Source organism: Oryza brachyantha, chromosome 2 (assembly GCF_000231095.2).
Source record: "Oryza brachyantha chromosome 2, ObraRS2, whole genome shotgun sequence".
In the NCBI taxonomy this organism is placed as follows: Eukaryota; Viridiplantae; Streptophyta; class Magnoliopsida; order Poales; family Poaceae; genus Oryza; species Oryza brachyantha.
The window spans coordinates 22,214,611-22,235,695 of NC_023164.2; the positions used below are offsets into that span (position 1 = coordinate 22,214,611).

Consider the following 21,085-nt stretch of genomic DNA (forward strand, 5'->3'; position numbering starts at 1 on the left):
TGACTCAATTCGTGACGTCCCTGCCACTCTATTTCAACTTCTTTGATATAAGCCCTTCATTGTTTACATATTCACTAAAAATTTAACACTCCTAGTCTCCTACAGCAGCACTGGTGCAAAACAGAATATAAAAACCTTTCAGGGTCATAAACACAAAATATCCAAATGCAGAAAAATAAATTGGAAAAATTGCAAATATAGCACGCCGGCTCCTCTCCTCCTCCCTCCCGTGGCCGTCGAGATCGTTCTCCCCTCCCCTGGTCTCTTCCTTCACCGTGCTGCATCCGCCACACTCCCCCCAGCTCCAGATCTCCAAACCCTAACCCCCAACCACACCCCGCATGCCATTCTACTAGCCCGCTCGCTCGCCATGGCGCCCTCCCGTCTCCTCCTCTTCGCGCTCGTCGCGGCCGCCGTCGCCGTCGTCCCGTCGGCGGAAGCGGCGGTGGCGAGCATCGACCTGGGGTCGGAGTGGCTCAAGGTCGCCGCCGTGCACCTCGCCCCTGGCCGCGTCCCGATCGCGGTGGCCATCAACGAGATGTCGAAGCGCAAGTCCCCCGCCCTCGCCGCGCTCGCCGACGGCAACCGCCTGGCCGGGGAGGAGGCGGCCGGCATCACCGCGCGCCACCCGTCCAAGGTGTTCGCGCGCGCGCGGGACCTCCTCGCCAAGCCGTTCCCTTACGTGCAGTCCGTCGCGCAGTCGCTCTTCCTCCCCTACGACCTCGTCCCCGATGCGCGCGGTGCCGCCGCGGTCCGCGCGGACGACGGGCAGGTCTACACCATCGAGGAGATCGTCGCGATGGTGCTTCACTACGCTGCTGGGCTCGCGGAGGCGCACGTCGGCGCGCCCGTGCGGGACGCTGTGGTCGCTGTGCCGCCGTACTTTGGGCAGGCCGAGCGCCGGGCCTTGACGCAGGCGGCGCAGCTTGCCGGAGTTAACGTCCTCTCGCTCATCAATGAGCACGCCGGGGCAGCGTTGCAGTACGGGATCGACAAGGATTTCTCGAACGAATCGCGGCATGTTATCTTCTACGACATGGGTGCTGGTAGTACCTACGCCGCGCTGGTGTACTACTCGGCGTACAACGCCAAGGAATTTGGGAAGACGGTATCTGTGAACCAGTTCCAGGTAAAATTCGCTCTTGCCCAAGGTTTTTTAGCTGTTCAATTTTGTCCCTTGTATGTTTATTCGAAACTCCAATGAAAAAAATTATTCTGCACCATCAATCACATGCCCACATGCCTAACTGGTAGAAAGATCATGCAAATTGAACTAGCTATCATATAGAGCTGCAGAATGCTATAATCTATTGATGATTTCTTCTGCTAATTCTCTACAGGTTAAGGATGTTAGATGGAGCTTCAAACTTGGAGGCCTTGAAATGGAGATGCGTCTAGTGAACTATTTTGCAGATCAATTTAATAAGCAGCTTGGTAACGGAGTTGATATCCGCCAGTCTCCCAAGGCAATGGCTAAGTTGAAGAAGCAAGTTAAGCGTACCAAAGAAATTCTGAGTGCAAATACTGCTGCTCCAATTTCAGTTGAATCACTATATAACGATATTGATTTCAGGTGTGTGCTTACTCGTGCTTGCATAATCTTTGCTCATTTATTTGGAAGGAAATTTATAAATCCATAAATGGAAATTTAGTTAACACATTGAATTCTCTGTTCAAGGAAATGCTGAGTTAAATTGGTTCTGAACAAATGAAACTTTTTTTCGTAAATTAGAGATGCTTGTTAGTCTGGCAAGTTCTGGCTTTGAAGCGAACTTACTATGCTGGAGTAGCATGCATGATAGGTGCTTTATCTCTTATTTGTTGAATGACCTGGCATGTGTTTCATTGTATTTGATCACCTTGTTACCTTTGAGTTACATGAATGCGATCACACAGAACAAATTTGTTAAGAGTTACAATGGCTGTTTACTGTGGTCTGAAGTGTAAGTTTTACATATATATACTGTGAGCTTATGTTTATTTTTCTACTTGATTGATGTTCTGCATCGGGATTTGTTCATATCCATGATCGTGTGAAATCTGGAAGACAGTGAAACACACTGGCTTCTTAACCTATCATTGCCAATATTAAAGCTTGCAAGGGTAGTTGGTCTGTTGGTCCTTCTTCCTTACTACATTGTTCTGTAATGCTCAGCTTTTCTCCATTTCCTATCGGTATAAAGTAAACAATTTTGTTGTTTTGAATCATGATTAGGGCAAAGTCAAGGTTTCACTTGAATTAAATGCTTCCTTGTTGTTACAGGAGCACCATAACACGCGAGAAATTTGAAGAACTTTGTGAGGATTTATGGGAGCAGGCTCTAACTCCTGTCAAAGAAGTGCTTGCACATTCTGGAATGAAGATTGATGATATCTATGCTGTAGAACTAATAGGAGGAGCTACTCGAGTACCAAAATTGCAGGTGATTAAATTGAATTCATTCTATATTGACCTCTCATTGTGGAGCTGTAATGGCATCCAGGCACATGACTGCTTTGTTTTTTTTCCTCTTTTGTCACTTAGTTCTCATCGTTAAGTTCAATCCAACGATCCAACATTTTCAATATCTTAAAGATTTGCTACCATTTCTCGAAGGGAATGGTTAACAGCTGTTACCTAGTACCTACATAGAGTTGTGCCTCTATCATTCACCTTGTTATTTTTTTAATAGAGTTCCATTCTCCTGGGACAGGCTAAGCTGCAGGAATTCCTGGGACGGAGTGACCTGGACAAGCATCTTGATGCAGATGAAGCTATTGTTCTGGGTGCCTCACTGCATGCAGCTAACTTAAGTGATGGAATTAAGTTGAACCGTAAGTTAGGGATGATTGATGGTTCTACTTATGGTTTTGTGTTTGAAATAAATGGCCCAGATTATGTCAAAGATGAAAGCACTGATCAATTACTGGTGCCGAGGATGAAGAAAATGCCAATAAAGGTTAGAATGCACCTTCTTTTTTCTTTTAATTATTAGGAAAATTTTCCTTGCTGTTTTCGAAGGGGAAAAAAAATCTAATATAGCTTGCCATTGTTTTGGTGTCTACAGATGTTCAGGTCCATCAGACATACTAAGGATTTCGATGTTTCTGTCAGCTATGAAAAAACTTCTGAACTACCTCCAGGTGTTACATCACACAAATTTGTGGAGTATTCTGTATCAGGACTGGCAGATGCAAGTGAAAAGTAAGCAAGCATTATTATTATCAGCTTGTTTTTTTAATGATACTGCTTATATTCAATCGAACAGCCTGAACAGACATTACCTTTATTTCAACTGATTTTTTTGGGGTGCAATATTCAACCTGTGAGGCTACAGGACATGTTTATTCCACTAGATAAAGGTTCTCATGTATTTAAAGTAACTCCATATTGACTATGGTTTCTCTAGCGGCATTCCATCAGGCAATTTATATACACCATACGTTCAATTTCATTGTGTGAAATTTAACTGTGTGCTTATTTTAAACAGGTATAGTAGCCGCAATTTATCTGCACCCATCAAGGCAAATCTACATTTTTCTTTGAGTAGGAGTGGAATTATTTCCCTTGACAGGGCAGAAGCAGTGATTGAGATAACCGAATGGGTTGAAGTTCCCAAGAAAAATTTGACTCTAGAGAGTAATTCCACCAGTCAGAATTTGTCTCCAGAAGCAGAAGCAGCTAATAGTACATCTGACAGTAAGGAGAACTTGAATTCTGAAAGTGATGCAAATAAGTCCAGTGCTCCAATAGAAGAAAGTAAGGCACAAGATATTGTTACAGAGAAAGTGCTCAAGAAAAGAACATTCAGGGTCCCGTTAAAGGTAAGAATAGGTCATAAGTCTAATGGTAATATTGACAGAACATGAACTAATAATATATCTTCCAATGATAGGTTGTAGAAAAGACGGCTGGTGCTGGATCGATTCTTTCGAAGGAGCTGTATTCTGAAGCAAAATCTAGGTTAGAGACACTTGATAAGAAGGATGCTGAAAGGAGGAGAACTGCTGAACTAAAAAATAGTCTGGAGTCTTACATATACTCTATGAAGGAGAAGGTACCTTCTGATTCTACCTTGAGTTTATGCCATTAACATCACCCCTCTTGTTTCTTCATACAATATATATGGAACCTGTGACGGTGCTATATTCCTCAGAACTTCAGCTTTGCACTGATGATCTGTGTACGTAAATCTAGAAAGAGAAAAGTTTTGACATGTTTAACAATGTTATTACTTACTAGGTGTATAACTTATCTGTTTATTGACTGCTTGTTTGGTGTCATTTGGCACATCACAGCTGGAAGAAAGTGCAGATATTTTGACTGTCTCAACTGAACAGGAGAGGGAATCTTTTGCAGAGAAACTTAATGAGGTCAGTTTAATAATATATCTTCTGGTGGGTCACATTTGTTTGATGAATACTCATGCTGAGACTGTTTAAGTGCAGGTACAAGATTGGTTGTATATGGATGGCGAAGACGCTCAAGCAAATGAATTCAAAGAACGGCTCGATCAACTTAAGGCCATTGGTGACCCAATTCTTTTCAGGTAACAAGTTCTATATACAGTTAGATTTAAATAGATCATTGAGTGAAATTGTTTCTTTTCTTTATTATCCAGATTGAGTGAGCTAAAAGCCAGACCAGCGGCTTGTGAAAATGCTAGATTGTATCTTACTGAGCTGCAAAAGGTATCTAGACAAAAATACCGACAGTGTTGTTGTTTCTGTTCAAGTTCATGGTTGTGATGCTACTCTATTCTCATCTAAAACATTTTTTGTTCTTGCAGATTGTTAAGAACTGGGAATCGAATAAACCATGGCTCCCAAAAAAGAGGATAGATGAGGTAAACGAGTGAGCCTAATAAAGCTTGATTTCATTCTGGTGGTTATGTGATTCTCATTTTATTGGTTGTGTGATGTTATCTGGGTCTAGGTTGTAAGTGAAGCAGAGAAAGTAAAAACTTGGTTGGAGGAGGAGGAGGCTGTACAGAAAAGGTATGCGGGGTTTAAGAGCCAACAGAATTTGGTTCTACGTTAAAATTTGGTTTATGTGTCTTAACTCCCATAGAGCATATTGCAGTACCCCTGTCTACAGCCCACCTGCTTTCACATCTGAAGAAGTCTACGAGAAAGTTCTGGACCTACAAGATAAGGTTAGGAAGTTTGTACTAAGATTCCGAAATGATAGAATGTGCATGTTTCATCATCTCGTCAAAACATTGGGAATTCATTTTGTGTGCAGGTCTCTAGTGTCAATAGGATCCCTAAACCAAAACCCAAGGTAGAAAAGAAACCTCCCAAGGAAGAGTCTGCTAACAAAGAGAAAACTGCCTCTTCGGAATCTGACTCCAAAGAAGAACCCCAAGAAGCTGAATCCAGGGAGACTCCATCAGAATCAGCTGCCCCTGAAGAGAATCAATCTGAACCACATAAGGCTGAAGATTCAGAACCAGAAGCACATGACGAGTTGTGATTATTAACATTAACTTTGGAACCCCATAGGACTTGTTGAGTGGTTGGCATCATACACATACTTGGAGAAGGCAGTTCGTCAGAGGCAAAATTTTGGTTGCTCAAATTTTCTCATTTTTGTTTGACGGCCAAATGTTGAGGTTGTGTAGGATTTCCATCCGGACTAGATGCTGTAGGACCGGCAAAAAGTTGATCCCTAGAGCTTCTAATCGCTGTATAGCAGTATTGTGGTCTCTATGGCATTCTGTCAAGTTAATGCCTCAAAGGCTTCAACATCACGACATTTTAGTTGCATTGTTTGTATCGAACTAATTTATTTTGACATTGCTGAGCTATAGAAATTCTACATCGATTATCAATGTATTTTCCTGCTGCCCTTTTGCCCCGTTTGTTTTTGAGCTTCTTCCGAATGCATGGTCTCGGCGTCCAGGGACTAAGATTGGCTTGTTTGCACCATTGCTATCATTAGTCCTCAGAATTTGGAATGCGTCATTGCTATCGTTATCCCCCAGACACATGACACACAAAAAAGCAATACATTGCTGCATTAGATTTGTACTGGTTGCATCGGTGATCAGCAACGACACAACCTCTCTTCCGTTGGGTACAGATTCACTCTACCTCGTCAGCAGGTAACAACTAACATCAGGAGTATCCTAAAATGATCTAAACCATCAGGTCAGCCGCTTGCACGCCAACACCGGACACGGCCATACATGGTCGTTGCTTCGTCTTCCTCACCATCAGTTCGTCGAAAAGGGGTAAAAAAATGCATATCGAGTATCAACGTCCACGACGGGAGAAGTAGGTGCAAAGAAGCACGGTCTCTTCTTTTACCTTGACTTCTTTCCTGTTAAGGCAGCGTACTTGTTAGTTTCTCAACTAGAAGTCTAGAACCGCGAAACTATATACATATATGGATTATAAGAAGCAAACCATGGTGGGAAAATATGAATAATGTTTCCTGCTACAAGATCCACGCTGTCACAGATCTTGGGGCTGAAGATAATGGTCCTCTTCATGCTGCTACCATCCATAGCACAATCTGTTGAGACATCGCCTGTAGAAGGCAACTGAAAAAACAAGTGACACGTACCATGAAAAACATCATCAATAGCGAAAAATGCTGGAAAAGCAGGATTTGAGTAAGACATAAAATGTTTTGTTAGAACTTGTCTCCAACAAAAGATAATTCCTGTTTAATAGGGAAAACTGGAAAATTATAAGGGTAAAAGGGGGAAGAAAATCTTAAGGAAACAGAAATTTCGTCTTAAATATTTAAGCACCGCAGAAATATTAACCATATAGTCATCAATAAGAATGTGGCACATTATTAATTAATAGGCTACAACATGTCAAAAAGTATAAAATACTCCTTTGTAAAAGTTGTCACATTCTTGGGAAATCTTAGCTAAACTTAGCAGCACAAAAAAATGTTTAATTAACTCCATGCTGCAATAAGTCAAATGAACAAAACCAAATACGAGTTATTTGAAAAACGAACCACATACACTACTCTTTTCCATGAACAAACAACGGCAGATGGTTAGCTTTCCTTCCAAAGACCTTGACAAAATTTGAACAGTAATGCCCCTTGAATCGCCTGTAAAAATGATCAATCACTACTTCAGCACCATGTATATTATTTATGAACATTAAATAGTACTAACTGGTACTGCTGGCGTAACCAAACAAGTTCGCTAGATAATTAAGGCCCACCTAAACAATCTTGCTCTCTGTTATACTGTCTTAGGAACTCAGCATGCCTATCTTTCTCCATCTGCAGAATCTGCTGCATACGTCCATAATAACCAGCTCTGCTACATAGCAGCGTAAATACAATAAATGTGAACATGCAGATATATTTCAGTGACCAGCTGGAAAATAATTAGCAGGATTATAGTACCCATATGATCTCACGGGAAGTGTAGAACAGTCCATGCTTGTTGCATTAAATACTTGTTGGAATATATCAGCCATAGTTTGCCCCTTCACATCTTTGTTGATCAAAGCCAAGTTGTTTTCAACATTGTCCTATTGCAGGATAAGCATATCATATTGAATATCACAATCAAGCAATTATTTACATCATTGGTTATGTTACCAACATACTTCCTCCTCGCTAGATGTTTCACCAATTATATGCCCCAAGGGATTCTCAATCTCAAGATTCCTCTGACCTAGAAGTGCCAATGTTCTCTTCGAAGTAGGGACTTTTGGTTTATCTTCCTTAGCTGCGGTGTGTTGGTGCAACTGCATTGAAATAATATTTACTTAGATAAAAGTTAAATTGCTGTCTAAGAACTCCTCCCAAAAAAAGGCAGAACAAAACACGAACCGAAAATGGTGTTCCAACAGAGGAGGCACTTCTATCCTGAAGATTATCAAGAAGTTCAGAAATTGAAATATTTGCTTTCTTGGTTGGACAGGCAAACTCTGAGGGCAAATCTTCAGTTTCTTCCTTGATATTTTCCATCAGCTCAGCCATCATATTTTCTGGAGCTCCATTTGTTGGCACTCCTGATGAAGTTTTTTGCTCCCCAACGTATGAATTTTCAGTCTTCACATTCAACGAAACAGAACTGGATCCACGTATTGAGAATTTGAGCTTGTTTTCACTTTTTCTCCCTGCAACAATGGAGAAAAGGTAAACACCACTCCACAGTGTAAGAAAACCAGGAAATACTACTCCCTCCGTCGCAAAATATAGCTATGAACTACAAAGATAGCTACATTTTGAGACAGAGGGAGTATATTAGAAAACACTTAAAACCAAAGTCTTATCAGTTTATACATTATCTTTGCAGTAGGAAAATACGAGGTATGGCAACGTACTTTTGCCTGTTCCAGCAGATAGGAATGATATACTAGGAGGAACTTTGTGAACATAGGCCAGTTCATCAGCTTCTTCCAGAACTTCATCCCAGATGGCTGATTCATCCTGCTCCACCATTTTGTTTTCCTTCTCTCTTTCTTTTGAAGCAGCAAAAGCTAATGAGAGTCTTGTTGGTGCAAGAACATCCTATTAATATATACCGAGAGATGAAGGCACATGTTCACCAAACTTCTAGTTGTAGTATCTTATATATTTGGCAGAAAAAAGGACCAAAAAAAAAGAGAATCTTCTAGTTGTATTATCTTATAAAGTGGTCTAGTGCCCAAGAAAAATGAAAATTGCAATATATCTAATTTCATTGAAGACATAAGTGCGTCACCTGCCAGCCTACAGTGATAATGAAATTTGTGGGGAAAAAGAAATGTTAACAGCATAACATATCAAATGCTGTAGCAACATGGGCAGATGCAGGATGCGGAACCTCATCAGATATTGCATCCTCGACCGAGTCAGACACATGATCAGAGTGTTGCTCAGATTGAGGACAAGCGCTCTGACCACCATGGAAGCCTTCCATACCAATGTTGTAATAACTAGAACCGGTCCTCCTGAAATCCTGGATCAAACGCATATGCATCATATGCCACTCACTAAGATAGGCAGCTAGAGAAACAAGTCACAGAATTAGCTAAAATATAGCACGATCGAACATATTTTTTCTCAAAATTAGGCCATTCTGACCATACATTTTCATCTTCCCAGCAATAGGACAAGCTTACAGATGCATTTGCACGAACGAAATGCATCATATAAATCCATCCAGTGCTAGGGTGAAAGCAGAAAGGGGCGCGGATTGGAGCAAGCGGGTAGCGAGGGGAAAGCTTACAGAGTTGTGTGGACTCGAGCTGAGGCTTCTCACGGCCGCCGACGCCGGGATCCCGAGGAGGCGCGTTCAAGCTCGCGGGGCGCGGGAGCAGCACAGCGGCGGCGGTGACAAGGACGGTCGGGCAGACGCCAGGGGAGCGCCGCGCCGGGCGCGCCACGGCGGCGGGGACTAGCTAGCGGGCGGGCGGCGGATGGCCGGCGCATCGGCCGGAATTTCGTGGGCCCTCGACCCAAGTCCGGTACTCCCGTGTGCATGGCCGCATGGGCGACATTGTAAGAGGCCCACGGCCCACCTAGGCAACCTGGGTAGTGGCCCACCAAACCCAAAATGTTTTTCGAAGTTAAATGTTGTTTTGGGAAAATGATATTGCTTTTCCGATTTATTTTGGACTTTAGAGACACAAGCCCTACAAGAAAATGTATTTAGCATCTTGACAGCTTAAAAATATCCTTTTTTTTACTTGGACCCGTTGAGATTTTTTTGCTCAAGCTCGGACGGACGGTATTCATCTATCATAGTGTAAGCACTTGCATGATCCCTCCGTTCCATACCATACGAAAATTTGGGTCAATCAAGATTTATCCATGAAAGGAATAAATATATTTATATATATGTGTGTCTAGATTTATTAATATCCATATAAAGAGGATTCTCAACGGCTTATCCAAATTTAGTATCCTCAATGACTGTCTAAGAAAAATTTTTATTTCAATGACTGTCTAAGAAAGATTTCTCCTCGGCTCCTCCATATATGTTTATGCTTAAGAAGGTCATCCATACTACATCCTTTATATCCCACACAATTATATTTTATTAATGTATATTAACTATTTATTTCTTCTTAAGTATACTTCACAAAAAAATAGTTTTGCATCCTCTTTTGGAGTAGGGAGAGATAACTCTCTCATATGGATAATAACTAAAAATAAAGGAAGTGTCAAAGAAACTACTGGACCAGAATTTTTATCCTTCTTCATTTTGTAGATGAAGTATGAGATGAATGAACCGTTGAGTATCCTCTAATAAAACGGAGGTAACACTAAATATCAGACTTAGTATTTTCAGCACTGTAATGTTACCCCGCTAGTATTTATTTGACACATTCCAAATTTGCAGGCGAGTAGTTTCTTAGCAACCATGAATATTTGATGCGAATTCCTTGGATCCTATATTTGCAGCCAGAAATTCAACTAGAGGAAACTATAGGTTGTATTCCTTGCCACATGTAAGACAATCTAGGTATCTAACTAAAAGTTCACTAGCACTGATGAATGTTACACTTCCAAGTCACGAGGAAAAAAAAACTCGAAGAAAAAACTGAAGTTTATATGCAAGAAACCCATGCAAAAGGAAGGCATCTTTAGCAAACTACCTTAACCAAACATGTTACATTGTACACCTAGCTTTGAGGCTTTGAGCCAATGCTTTGCAACTAATACAGATGCAATGTGCACAATGTTCCTACCAGAAATTCACTATCAAGCCGCAATTCCACTACTGGAGGCAAAACGTTAGCTTTTTTTTTTTTTGACTCCTAGTTGACCAAACAGGGGAGGTAAAAAAATACCTACAGTGCCTTCCATTTTCTAAGTAGGTGTTCGTGGATATTTCCTTTATAAACCTTCACCAGACATTGCTTCAATTTTGACATTGTGGACGAGCTCACTTTGATGCCTCGATCAATCATGTCTTCTGCATATTTACATGCCTCAGGTAACCTCTCATCCTTCAGCTTTGATACGAGCATGTTCCCGCTCTCCTCCAATGGCGGGAGCCCATTCTCCACCATGCATCTCCACAGCTTGATCCCTGTATCCCAGTCTCGTGTATCCAAGAACATACGCAGCGCGAGCGAGCAATTTGCCTCGTTGGGCCAAAACTCGTTCTTGATCATCTCGCTAAATATCGCCGATGCCTCCCGGAGCTTCCTCCCCTTCAGCAAGAAGTGGAAGACCATGTTGTACGTGTCCGCATCAGGAAAGACTCCATTGAAGGCCATCTCGTCAAGGTACTCCACGATCACCTCAGGATGACCAAGAGTGCCCTGCAGCATGATCATCGTGCTGTACATTTCCTTGTCTGGGATGAGGCCTCGCCGTCCGACGAAGTCGTTCCAAAGCACCACCGCGCCGCGCAGTTCACGGGCCTTGAGGTGTGCAGCCAGTGCGGCGCGGAAGAACTTCTCCCCGGGAGAGCACCTCTGCCGGTGCAAGACGGCGAGGTAGTCCATCGCCTCCATTAGCGCCGTGGAGGAGCCACTTGAGATCAGTGTAGCGAGGAACGAGTCATAGGCCGGGACATTGGCAGGATCGAGTCCGATGACGCGCGCCATCTCGTCGAACACCTCGCGTGCAACATGAGGGTCGGCAGCAGCCTCGCAGCCCTCTAGAAGGATGGCGTAGGAGTCGCCGTCGGGGCGGGTGCCGGCCTCGGCCCGTGCCACGGGGATCGCGGCGCGGGCATCGTCCAGGCGGGAGGCGCGGCAGAGCGCGGAGAGGAGTGAGTTGAGCGCCGGCGTGTCGCGGCGCATGCCGTACATCGGCAGCTCCATGAACGCCTTAAGAGGGGAGCTGCCGGGGTTGGCCGCCAGGGAGGAGAACACGGAGGCGAAGGTGGCGAGGGAGAGCAGGCCCTGGGTCCGCATGGAGGAGACGGTGTCCCACATGGGCTCGAACAGGCGGTTCTTGCCGAGGAGGTCGACGATGAGGTTCCAGGAGTAGGGGGAGTGCTGGTGGCTGAGGTGGCGGTGTCCCGCCCAGCGGAAGAAGGCGACGGCAGCGCGCGGGTGCGCGTAGGAGAAGCGCAGCACCTGCTCGACGTCGGGGGAGGTGACGCGGACGTCGGCGTCGTCAAGCGCCGCGTCGACGTTGGGAGCCGACGACGCCAGGATCTCGCACAGGAGACGGATCTTTGGGGGCAGGTCGGGGGCGTCCTTGTACGTGGGGAACACCGGCGCGGACGGGTCGCGCGCGCGCTTCGCCGCCGGCGAGGCGGCGGGGTCGGACGCCCGCTTTGGCCGCTGGTCAGGCATCGCCACCGCCACCGCCGCCGCGCCGGGGACACACGACGAGGAGTGGTGGAATTGGGGGGGAAGCGGCCAAAGGTGGGGGTTTTGCCCTATCCGAAAGAAAAGCCCAAAACTTTATAAACTGCGGAAGCAGCGAGAGGCCGAGGCGGCTCGCCCGTACGCGCGGCCGGAGGAGAACACCCCAAATCCCAATCGGATCGCGAGGAAAGCTACGGGGTAGTGTGGATGGCGCCCTCCTTGCTCGCCTCGGTGAGCCAAATCCTCGCCGTTCCCCGCACGGGAAGCCGCAGCCGGCGGCGTCTGGTCATCGCCTGTTCCGCCGGTGCTACTGCTCCTCCCAAGCTGGTGACTTTCCTCGGGAAGGGCGGCTCAGGGAAGACCACCGCGGCCGCCGTTGCCGCTCAGGTAAAAATCTTTACTTCTCCATCGTTCGCCTTCCTTCCATCGATTATCTGTATCAAGCATCACCCGTGCTGCTCCAAGAATTGAACAGAATACAATGTAGCATGCTATCAGGTTAAACTACTTGGGTTGCTCATATCGGAGAAATATTGAACTCGTTCTGATTGGGCTGTATAAATCATCTTCCCTCAATGTTGGTCCATGAAAGAATTGCCTTTAACTTGTTCTTCTCCACGTTTCAGTACTATGCAAGTGAAGGCTTGAGGACATGCTTGGTCATACAGTCCCAAGATCCCACTGCTGAGCAATTGATGGGTTGTAAGATCGGTAACTCGCTGGCCGAATGCGCCGCCAATCTTTCCACCATTAAGCTGGAAACTAGTAAAGTAAAATACTCTCTGGAATGTGATAGCCTCTTTATGTATCTGCTGTAGTTGCATCATACACTGGAATATGTTCTGACTCCTAATGCTGAAGAATGTTAATGTTAAATTGTAGATGCTGCTTGAACCCCTTGATCGGTTGAAGAAAGTGGATGCACAGATCAATCTTACTCAAGGGGTCCTTGAGGCGGTAGGTAATTAACACTGCTGTATTATGTATGGAACATGAGGATAATGCAGTCATCGGGATTGATGTTTTTTCATGGCATAGGTTGTAGGGGAGGAACTTGGAGTTTTACCTGGAATGGACTCGGTCTGCTCAGTGTTAGCTGTTCAGAAGCTACTTAACTTCTTTTCAACTCAAAAGAATAGTTCACAAGAGGAATTTGATGTGGTGGTATATGACTGCAACAATACAGAGGAAATTCTACGGCTGATTGGTGCTACTGAGAGGGTGAGGTATAGGTCTTCCTTGCTCAACTTCACCTTCCCTTCCCTCAGGATACAGTCTCTAAACTTAATGCTGATGCTACACAAAAGACAGATCTTACTTGAGGTATGTGAGAGATCTAGCAGACAAGACTGACATTGGAAGACTGGCTTCTCCTTCCCTGATGAGACTAATTTATGATTCTGCAAGGCCAAATGGCAAAACTAGTGAAGGAAAACTGAGTTCAGAGTTATGGAATGATATCGAACAACTTCTTCAGGTTAATTACCTGATTTAATTCCTTTGTGCTGCTAGTTTTTTTGTTCAACTAATTAGCTAAAATTTATTAAATTTTGTAGAAAATATCGGTTTGGTTTGCCGATCCCTCAAAATTTTCATGCTTCCTCATCATGGATCCTAGAAGATCAATCTCTGTATCATCTGCATTGCGATACTGGGGTTGTACCACTCAAGCTGGTGGGAATATATGTGGAGCATTCGGTTATACTGAACAGCCTTCTGAAATGCACCAAGGAGTTGCGGAGAAGTTCTTGCCATTGCCTTTCTCTTTTCTGCCATTTCTGCCAACCGAATCTTCAGCAGATTGGAGTAGAACCCTGAACTCATTGAGCCAAAATACAAAAGAGTTATTGAGGAATACAAGCAACAAATTATATCCTTCAGTTAGTTTTGATTCTGTCCAGAAATCGGTGACCCTTTTCATGCCAGGCTTTGATAAGTCTGAAATCAAACTATACCAAGTAAGGCAATTACTCTCTTTCTTGAGACAAAGGAACACCTCATCTGAGTACTAGTCATCTCTATTGTTGACAATCTGTTTATTGTTTTGTCTGAAAAATGCAGTACAGAGGTGGATCAGAACTATTGATTGAAGCCGGCGACCAGAGGCGTGTCGTAAAGCTTCCACAGGCGATGCAAGGCAAGGTTGGGGGTGCCAAGTTCGTCGACAGGAACCTAATTGTTACCATCCGGTAGCAGTGCGTCCAGTGAGCAGCACAGCGGGAACCTGAAGATGAAGTAATGCCTGCCTGTCAGAAGACTCAAACTGGTAAAAAAAACGGCACAATTTTGCACGAGGCTTGTTGAATTGGGTTTGATATACTAATGCAGTTCATATTTCTATGTATTCAAATATATTTTTTATACATTAGATTCAAAAGGTATAATTGGATTTGAATATAACTTAGCCCCCGTTGATTTGTAGGATAGAAAAAAAAACGTAGGAGTAGGAAATTAGAGGAATTAAAGTAGTATGTTTCTTTAGTCCTACAGGAATCAAAAAACACATGACATGAGGCATTTGATAGTGCCTTAGGAAAAACAAGGAATGTTTACAAAGAGGTCGTATCTCTTTCTTTTTTTTTTCCTATGAAAGTGAGGCATAGAAATGCAATGGGTGAATACTCAATCTCATCCCTTAATTTTTATCAAAGGTTCAATTTGGTCCTTGAGCTTTCATTTTGTCCATATATGTCCTCTGTGTATTTGTTTTGGTTTAAAATCATCATTGATCCACATAACATGCCATATGGATAATCACACCCAATATTTGTATTAGAAAATGTCTCTTTTGTCCTTATCTTGAAATTGCATATACTAGGGAAAAAATAGGTAGCATTGTATATGTACTCTTCATTATTTCAGCAACTGCACATGAGGAGTTTAGCTTTACCGCATACCTTGAAAGTAAATAATTATTTTTTATTTTTACATAAGTCACCGTGTATTACCCACCTATGCAAAAATTCATTGTACACAAATTTTATTTAAAAATATTGTCATATATTTTTTGGATGTATGTCTATAGAAAGTTGGGTGCATGGAATTTCCTAAAAACATAGTTTTACTGCTGCATAGATAGTGAGGCATATTATTTTTCCTTTTTCTTACATATGTGAATGATGGGTATAAGAATCATTTATCAAGAAATATGTTGATTATAATTAATCATGTGCTTTATAAGTGGGTCCAAAGATGAGTTTGAACTAAAGTTAAAACTTGAAGGAGTAAAATGGATAGATTGAAATGTCAAGGACCAAAATGAGTCTTAGGTGAAATTTGAAGGATAAATTTAGCTATTAACCCAAATGCAATTCTTAGCAAGTTCCCTTTCTCTTTCTATAAATCAAAGGATGTAGCAAAAATTCTATAGGACTTTGAATCCAATGAAAACCCTTTGCCAATCCTATAAATCATATGAAAATTCCATTAAAAATATTATACTTCTATAGATATATAACTATATACACATATTCTTATACAACTATTATCTACCAATCACGATTGGTATAATTTAGACCAATTGCAATTAAACGATCAGAATTTATTATTTTCTGTGATTAGTGTGATAATTTTAGGCATTTGGAGGAAACGCAGTCACTCGTTTTCAAACTATCTCAATATTACCATAGATTTAGACCTGATAGGTTTGAACTTGTGGCAATTTTCGTTATTTCGTTTGTTGCATAACCTGTAAAAGGAGCAAGATTTGGCAGTGGCCTTTGCAGAATACAGAATAAATCAGCACTGAAAATCTGTCTAAATCTCCCAACTATTGGAAAAGAAGAAAGCCAAACGGCATATTTGCAAACGAAAAGTAATTTATGAATAAAACTTTTATATTATTATATACGTGTTTTTATCGGGCTAAAAGTAAAAGCTGAAAAAAACTATGATAAAAAAATTCCAAAGTCAACTTCAATCTAAGTTTAAATTTTGGTGTATAAGTATAAGCAAAACTCAAATATGAGAGTGAAAATTACTAAGTTACATGCTTACTAGAGACTTAACAGAATGCGTGGAGCTATCTTTGTCGTCGATCCCTCGGATTTACTCCACTGGGTTTATTATTCAACGAACGTTCGCGTAGAGACCAAGCACGCGACCACCTTACTTATTATAAACTTTTAACTTTGTACCTATGATTTTTTGATATAGATACATAAACATATGGATTTAAAACTGGAAACCGAATCCTTTTCTGAATTATAGTTGAATACATAAACTTTTATGTATAAACGTTGATTATTTGTATAAACTTTTAAGAAAGAATACAAGACACAAGACATCTGTAGAGAAACCACGAGCAGTAGAACTTTTGGCACTTTTGCTATTGATCAAATTTTTTTTATTTTGTCAAACACGCGCGTAATGTATGGGGACTTGGGGGAGAGGACGTGTATAGGATTTTTAACTTGTCTACATACCTTCAAATTACCGTCCAATGGCATTGACCGGATTTAAGCGATAGAATTAAAATTTTTAAACTTTTGGTGTTAATAGACGGACCCAACTTTTGGACCCTATATTTTGAGAACTAAGCGGGCCCTAAATAGCCCTTTCGGACCCGTTCCTCCTCGAAGGACACGCGAGAGATTTTCCAGAAAAATCCCGTTCTCGCCGCGAGTCTGCGACGACTTCCCGCGCCCGGATGCAATCAGACGGAGAAGCCAATGCTCGCGTTCTCGATCATTCTCGCGCCACCGTGCCGGCGCCTATAAAGACGTCGACGAGAGGAGCATCCGCGCACGCACGGTGCTCGTTCGGTACAGCCAAGCCTCGGAGTAAGATTTGCAAGATTCACGCGAAGCTAATCTGGAATAGAAGATCGTCATGTCTTTGGCGCTCTCGCGGATGCTGATCGACAGGTTCTTCCCCGACGCCACCGGCGTCGGTGAAGCACGGCCACCGACGGACTGGAGGGAGACGCCGGGGGCGCACGTGTTCGAGATGGACCTCCCTGGGCTGGCCAAGGAGCAGGTGGCCGTCGAGGTGGTGGACGGCCACATCCTGCGCGTCCGCGCCGGCGGCGAACACGAGGACGGCAGTGGCGTGGGCGAGACGGGGAAGGCCGGCGGCGAGGAGGAGGAGGACGGCGACGCCGTGAGGTGGCACTGCAGGGAGAGGGCCACCGGCGCCGCGGGGAGGCGACGAGCGGTCGTGACGCAGTTCCGGCTGCCGGAGGACGCGGCCGCGGACAAGGCGAGCGCGCGGATGGCGGACGGGGTGCTCACGGTGACCGTGCCCAAGCGGAAGGGAGTCGGCAAGAAGCTGCGCCACGGCAAGGCGGCCGGCGACGATGGCAAGCCAGTGTGCTGCCGGTTCTGGCCGTGACGCCAACTGGCCCTCCTAAAAAACCACGCGCTCTCGCCGCCATGGGAGTCGCCGCGCCAGCGCGCTGCACGAGTGCGCTCGTACAATTGTAGTAAATAGGTGAAATGGTCAATTCTGTAGTGATCTCCGTGTGCTTGTGGTTTGGTTGTGACTAGTGACAGTGACTACTATCCTCTACTGCCTCCTCTGCAACACAATCCATTTCAGACTTCCATCATGTCTTCTTCATCGTAATTAATTCATAATGAGATTGAGATCGAGATGATTATGCGTTAAATGTTATTACTAGTGTAGTTAGGTAGCGGCTCAGTGAACGCGGTTCGTCGCTAGCTATCACCATTTCCCGGCCATGCTCTCATGACGAGCCCCAGCAACAGCAGGCACAGTCCAGGCCACCGCGCTGTCGTACGGGCCAAGCGCGAGAGCGAGAGCGAGACGCCGAGGCGGTTGCCGTGACGCGATGCGCGAACCCCTCACGGCCGCGGCGGCGGCGGCGGTGGTGGTGGCGCCGTCCTTTTCCCCGGGAATTATTTGCTCCTCGCAACGCTATCCGGCTGCATAAAGTTGCCGCATAACCACTGTTCGCTGGTACTGACCTCGCAGGCAGGCAAAGCGATTTCATCAGTTCCTCGTGGCATCATCAGATTCAGGTTCAGGTATTGGGGCGTTTTGTTAGGAAAAAAGTGTGTGACTTCGCTGTGGTCTCTATCGACGGTAGAAATGATTGTAAATGTTTGGTTTTCTTTTTCTTTTCTAATAGAATGAATCATATCATGTTTACAAGATAATACCTCCATAAAAAAAATCATTTTTCGATTTCTGTGTCCAACGTTTGACCGTCTATTTTAGAAAATTTCTAGAAAAACTTAAAAAATAATTCTGTGTAAAATATTATTTATGTTTTATCATCTAATACAATAAAAATATTAATCACAAAAAAATTCAAATAAGACAAAGAGTCAAACATGGTATCAAAAGCTGAAAAATAAACTTATTTTAGGACGAAGAAAACATCAATTTATACTATGATACTGGAAGTAGAATACATAAATCTGTAGGATCGAAACGGAGTTAACCACGTCTACCAGAGGGGGATGAATGGTAGGTAGAACCAAAACCCAAAAATCTTCTAGCGGAAATAAAAGATTACCTCTGGTTACGTCGTTCCTGATATTACCTATGACACCGCTCATATGCCGCCGCCAATCTGTTTATGCCGCTTCTGAGATTAACTTAATCGCGTCGCTCCTGTACCGCCGATCAGATCGTCGAGATTTAGAAAATCACCAGTAGATAAAAGCACAAAAAGCAGATCGAATGATCCCATTACAAAGTGCACCAACAACACTCTCAAAATCATTGATTTACCATCAACAACTAAATCTCTCAAAAAAAATACACCAAAAACATACCACTCAATACCTATTTAGATACCTATTTATAACAAGATAAATCTATCTACTCTGGCCTCGCACGCTCGCAGCCGCACGAAGACTGAACCGAACTCCTCTGCAGACCCACGCAGCCGCACGCACATGGATCCAACCGGACTCAAACCCGTCGGCTGCCTTGCCGCGTAGCCGATCCGTCTCCTTGCTCACAGGCCGAAAGCAACTCCTGCGCCGAAACCAACTCCACCATGCTGCCGCTGCACCGTACGTATACCGTATATGCTACAGGAGACCCAACGTGCTACAGTGCCTCGGTTGTACTGTACCATGCGAACTGTAGCACACATATCTCTCTCAATTAATCTCTAACTTCCAACCCGTTTTTCTCCTAATTTCTTCTTGCACTTACACATACAATATGTGAAACCTGTTATGATTCCATCCCTCACGGTGTTCCTCCATCATGTGTCATCTCGTATTCAACATCGTCACCCGGCATTCTTGATCGTCTGGACCTCAACTCCTCTCTGAGCCTAGTCACGATCATACTGCCGTTGACCGATATTGACCTCCAAGAATTACGACTCTAGTCTAACCATGTCACATGGCATCCTGACCATTCAGACCTCGGTTCCTCCCTGAACCTAGTCATGGTCCATCCTGACCATCCAGACCTCGGTTCCTCCCTGAACCTAGTCATGGTCCATCCTGACCATCCAGACCTCGGTTCCTCCCTGAACTTAGTCATGGTCCTTACCATTGACCACAGTTGACCTCAAGTCACCTGCACACATAAAGACAAACAAACCGTTTCCGGGCATAGATATCGTAACCTGACCAACATTAGTCACACACACTCACATCAACACCATAACTGTTTTCAAACCAAATTCTATCAATTTGCAAGCCAATTGTTCATCACGGAATATAAATAATGACTATGATCTTACAAAATCAATGGTTAAGTTCATCTCTACTGACGGTATTATTGATAGTAGAACTATGACCATTAGAAGCCACCATTAAAAACACTAAAAAAACAAATTTGAGGCTCTGTTGCTGTCGGAGTTGTGTTCTAGTAGGGCTCGGAGCTGCGGACGCAGAAGCCCCAAGTTTTGTTTTTTAAGTTTACGGTAAGAGCATGCTTGGGGAAAGTAATGGCAGTAATAATTTTTTGGGGCTTGGATGTTGGAGAGTTTGCTTGAGCATGTTGGATCATAACAAACATTGGAAACGCATAATGGGTAGTTCCACCCGAATTGTTCTGTCAACTGATTCTTCACGTTTAAGTCAAATCCCCTCTATATTTTGAAGGAAAAGCGAAGAAACTTGCGCTGCCCCCCTCGGTTCAATGATCAGTGCATATCTGCACAGCAACCGGGATTCCAATCATGGCAGAAGATGAAAATCAACATAAATATTTTCTTAATGTACTAGTAGTGTTCAAGTTCAGGTTATCTTCTTACTGATGACATAACTGAACTTTTGAGTCACGTTATCAGGAAGAACTGAAGGACAAACTTGGATAGAGCGACAAGCATGCTACTGATGAGGAGTACTACATCGACACGGGTTGACCATGATCTCGCATCGCAAGCAAACAAACGAACAGCGAATGGAACAATGGTAGTTGATAGTCTCCAAAAGAAAATTAATTTAGCGTATCTTGGTAGATACTGAAATCCTCTGCATACTAGCACAAGACAAACCACTGCACGCACCAACCACCGTACGCTGATCCATTGCAGTCTTTTCATTGCCAACCCTGGATAAGTGCTCTGAAAATTCGTTTACTAACTTCAATTTCTTAATTTGCTGATAGTACCTAAGAAGCAAGGTGGCAAAACTACGACAAAAACAAAGACATGAGTAGGTAGTCAGATAGTAAAGGCTAATAAGCAACTAGATGATCAAAGGTTCAAAGCGAAGTTGTAAAAGAGGTGCCAAATTCTGATGAACATCAATCTAAGTTTTGATAAACTCTATTACTGTACATGGTATTGGTCACTAATTAGTACTCAGTACACACAAAAAGGAAGGAAAAACCGGAAAAGAAACAAGAAGATGAAAAGCAGAGACATGAAGAAGTAGTCACATAGTACTAAAATTTAAGGGACAACTAGATGATCAAAGATTCGAAG

The 21,085-nt window shown here is 43.6% G+C and overlaps 5 protein-coding genes across 8 annotated transcripts; 3 read left to right on the plus strand and 2 right to left on the minus strand.

Moving 5' to 3' along the window:
• Window positions 1-227: 227 nt before the first annotated feature.
• Window positions 228-5,859, plus strand: LOC102706918 (heat shock 70 kDa protein 17). Its single transcript, XM_040520512.1, has 14 exons — window positions 228-1,129; window positions 1,341-1,573; window positions 2,264-2,423; window positions 2,694-2,939; window positions 3,048-3,184; window positions 3,471-3,804; window positions 3,876-4,037; window positions 4,279-4,353; window positions 4,429-4,529; window positions 4,602-4,671; window positions 4,770-4,826; window positions 4,916-4,977; window positions 5,063-5,135; window positions 5,225-5,859. Exons 1-14 carry the CDS (start codon window positions 371-373, stop codon window positions 5,453-5,455), a joined length of 2,700 nt encoding a protein of 899 aa, XP_040376446.1. The 5' UTR covers window positions 228-370; the 3' UTR covers window positions 5,456-5,859.
• LOC102717316 lies at window positions 5,851-9,444 on the minus strand. Of its 4 annotated transcripts, none has more exons than XM_040520513.1 (10): window positions 9,177-9,434; window positions 8,772-8,906; window positions 8,290-8,476; window positions 7,793-8,082; window positions 7,567-7,707; window positions 7,361-7,488; window positions 7,174-7,274; window positions 6,966-7,057; window positions 6,391-6,527; window positions 5,851-6,304 (listed from the first exon to the last, which is right to left on the minus strand). In XM_040520513.1, the coding sequence occupies exons 2-10, from the start codon at window positions 8,865-8,867 to the stop codon at window positions 6,238-6,240; spliced, it is 1,239 nt and encodes a 412-aa protein (XP_040376447.1). In that variant the 5' UTR covers window positions 8,868-8,906; window positions 9,177-9,434; the 3' UTR covers window positions 5,851-6,237. The 4 variants fall into 4 exon arrangements, with proteins under 4 accessions (XP_040376447.1, XP_006647784.2, XP_040376449.1 ...); XM_006647721.3 differs by having other exon boundaries at window positions 5,853-6,304; window positions 7,174-7,271; window positions 9,177-9,432; XM_040520515.1 differs by lacking the exon at window positions 9,177-9,434 and having other exon boundaries at window positions 5,853-6,304; window positions 8,290-8,427; window positions 8,772-8,860.
• An 869-nt stretch (window positions 9,445-10,313) lies between these two features.
• On the minus strand, window positions 10,314-12,293 carry LOC102707192 (pentatricopeptide repeat-containing protein At1g77360, mitochondrial-like). The gene has a single exon (XM_040521404.1). It carries the CDS (start codon window positions 12,205-12,207, stop codon window positions 10,744-10,746), a length of 1,464 nt encoding a protein of 487 aa, XP_040377338.1. The 5' UTR covers window positions 12,208-12,293; the 3' UTR covers window positions 10,314-10,743.
• Window positions 12,294-12,305: 12 nt separating this feature from the next.
• LOC102707469 (uncharacterized protein At1g26090, chloroplastic) lies at window positions 12,306-14,850 on the plus strand. Its single transcript, XM_006648916.3, has 7 exons — window positions 12,306-12,609; window positions 12,849-12,992; window positions 13,105-13,179; window positions 13,261-13,448; window positions 13,534-13,699; window positions 13,779-14,180; window positions 14,284-14,850. The coding sequence occupies exons 1-7, from the start codon at window positions 12,430-12,432 to the stop codon at window positions 14,413-14,415; spliced, it is 1,287 nt and encodes a 428-aa protein (XP_006648979.1). The 5' UTR covers window positions 12,306-12,429; the 3' UTR covers window positions 14,416-14,850.
• A 1,963-nt stretch (window positions 14,851-16,813) lies between these two features.
• Window positions 16,814-17,802, plus strand: LOC102717772 (17.8 kDa heat shock protein-like). The gene has a single exon (XM_006647723.3). It carries the CDS (start codon window positions 17,053-17,055, stop codon window positions 17,551-17,553), a length of 501 nt encoding a protein of 166 aa, XP_006647786.1. The 5' UTR covers window positions 16,814-17,052; the 3' UTR covers window positions 17,554-17,802.
• Window positions 17,803-21,085: the final 3,283 nt, after the last annotated feature.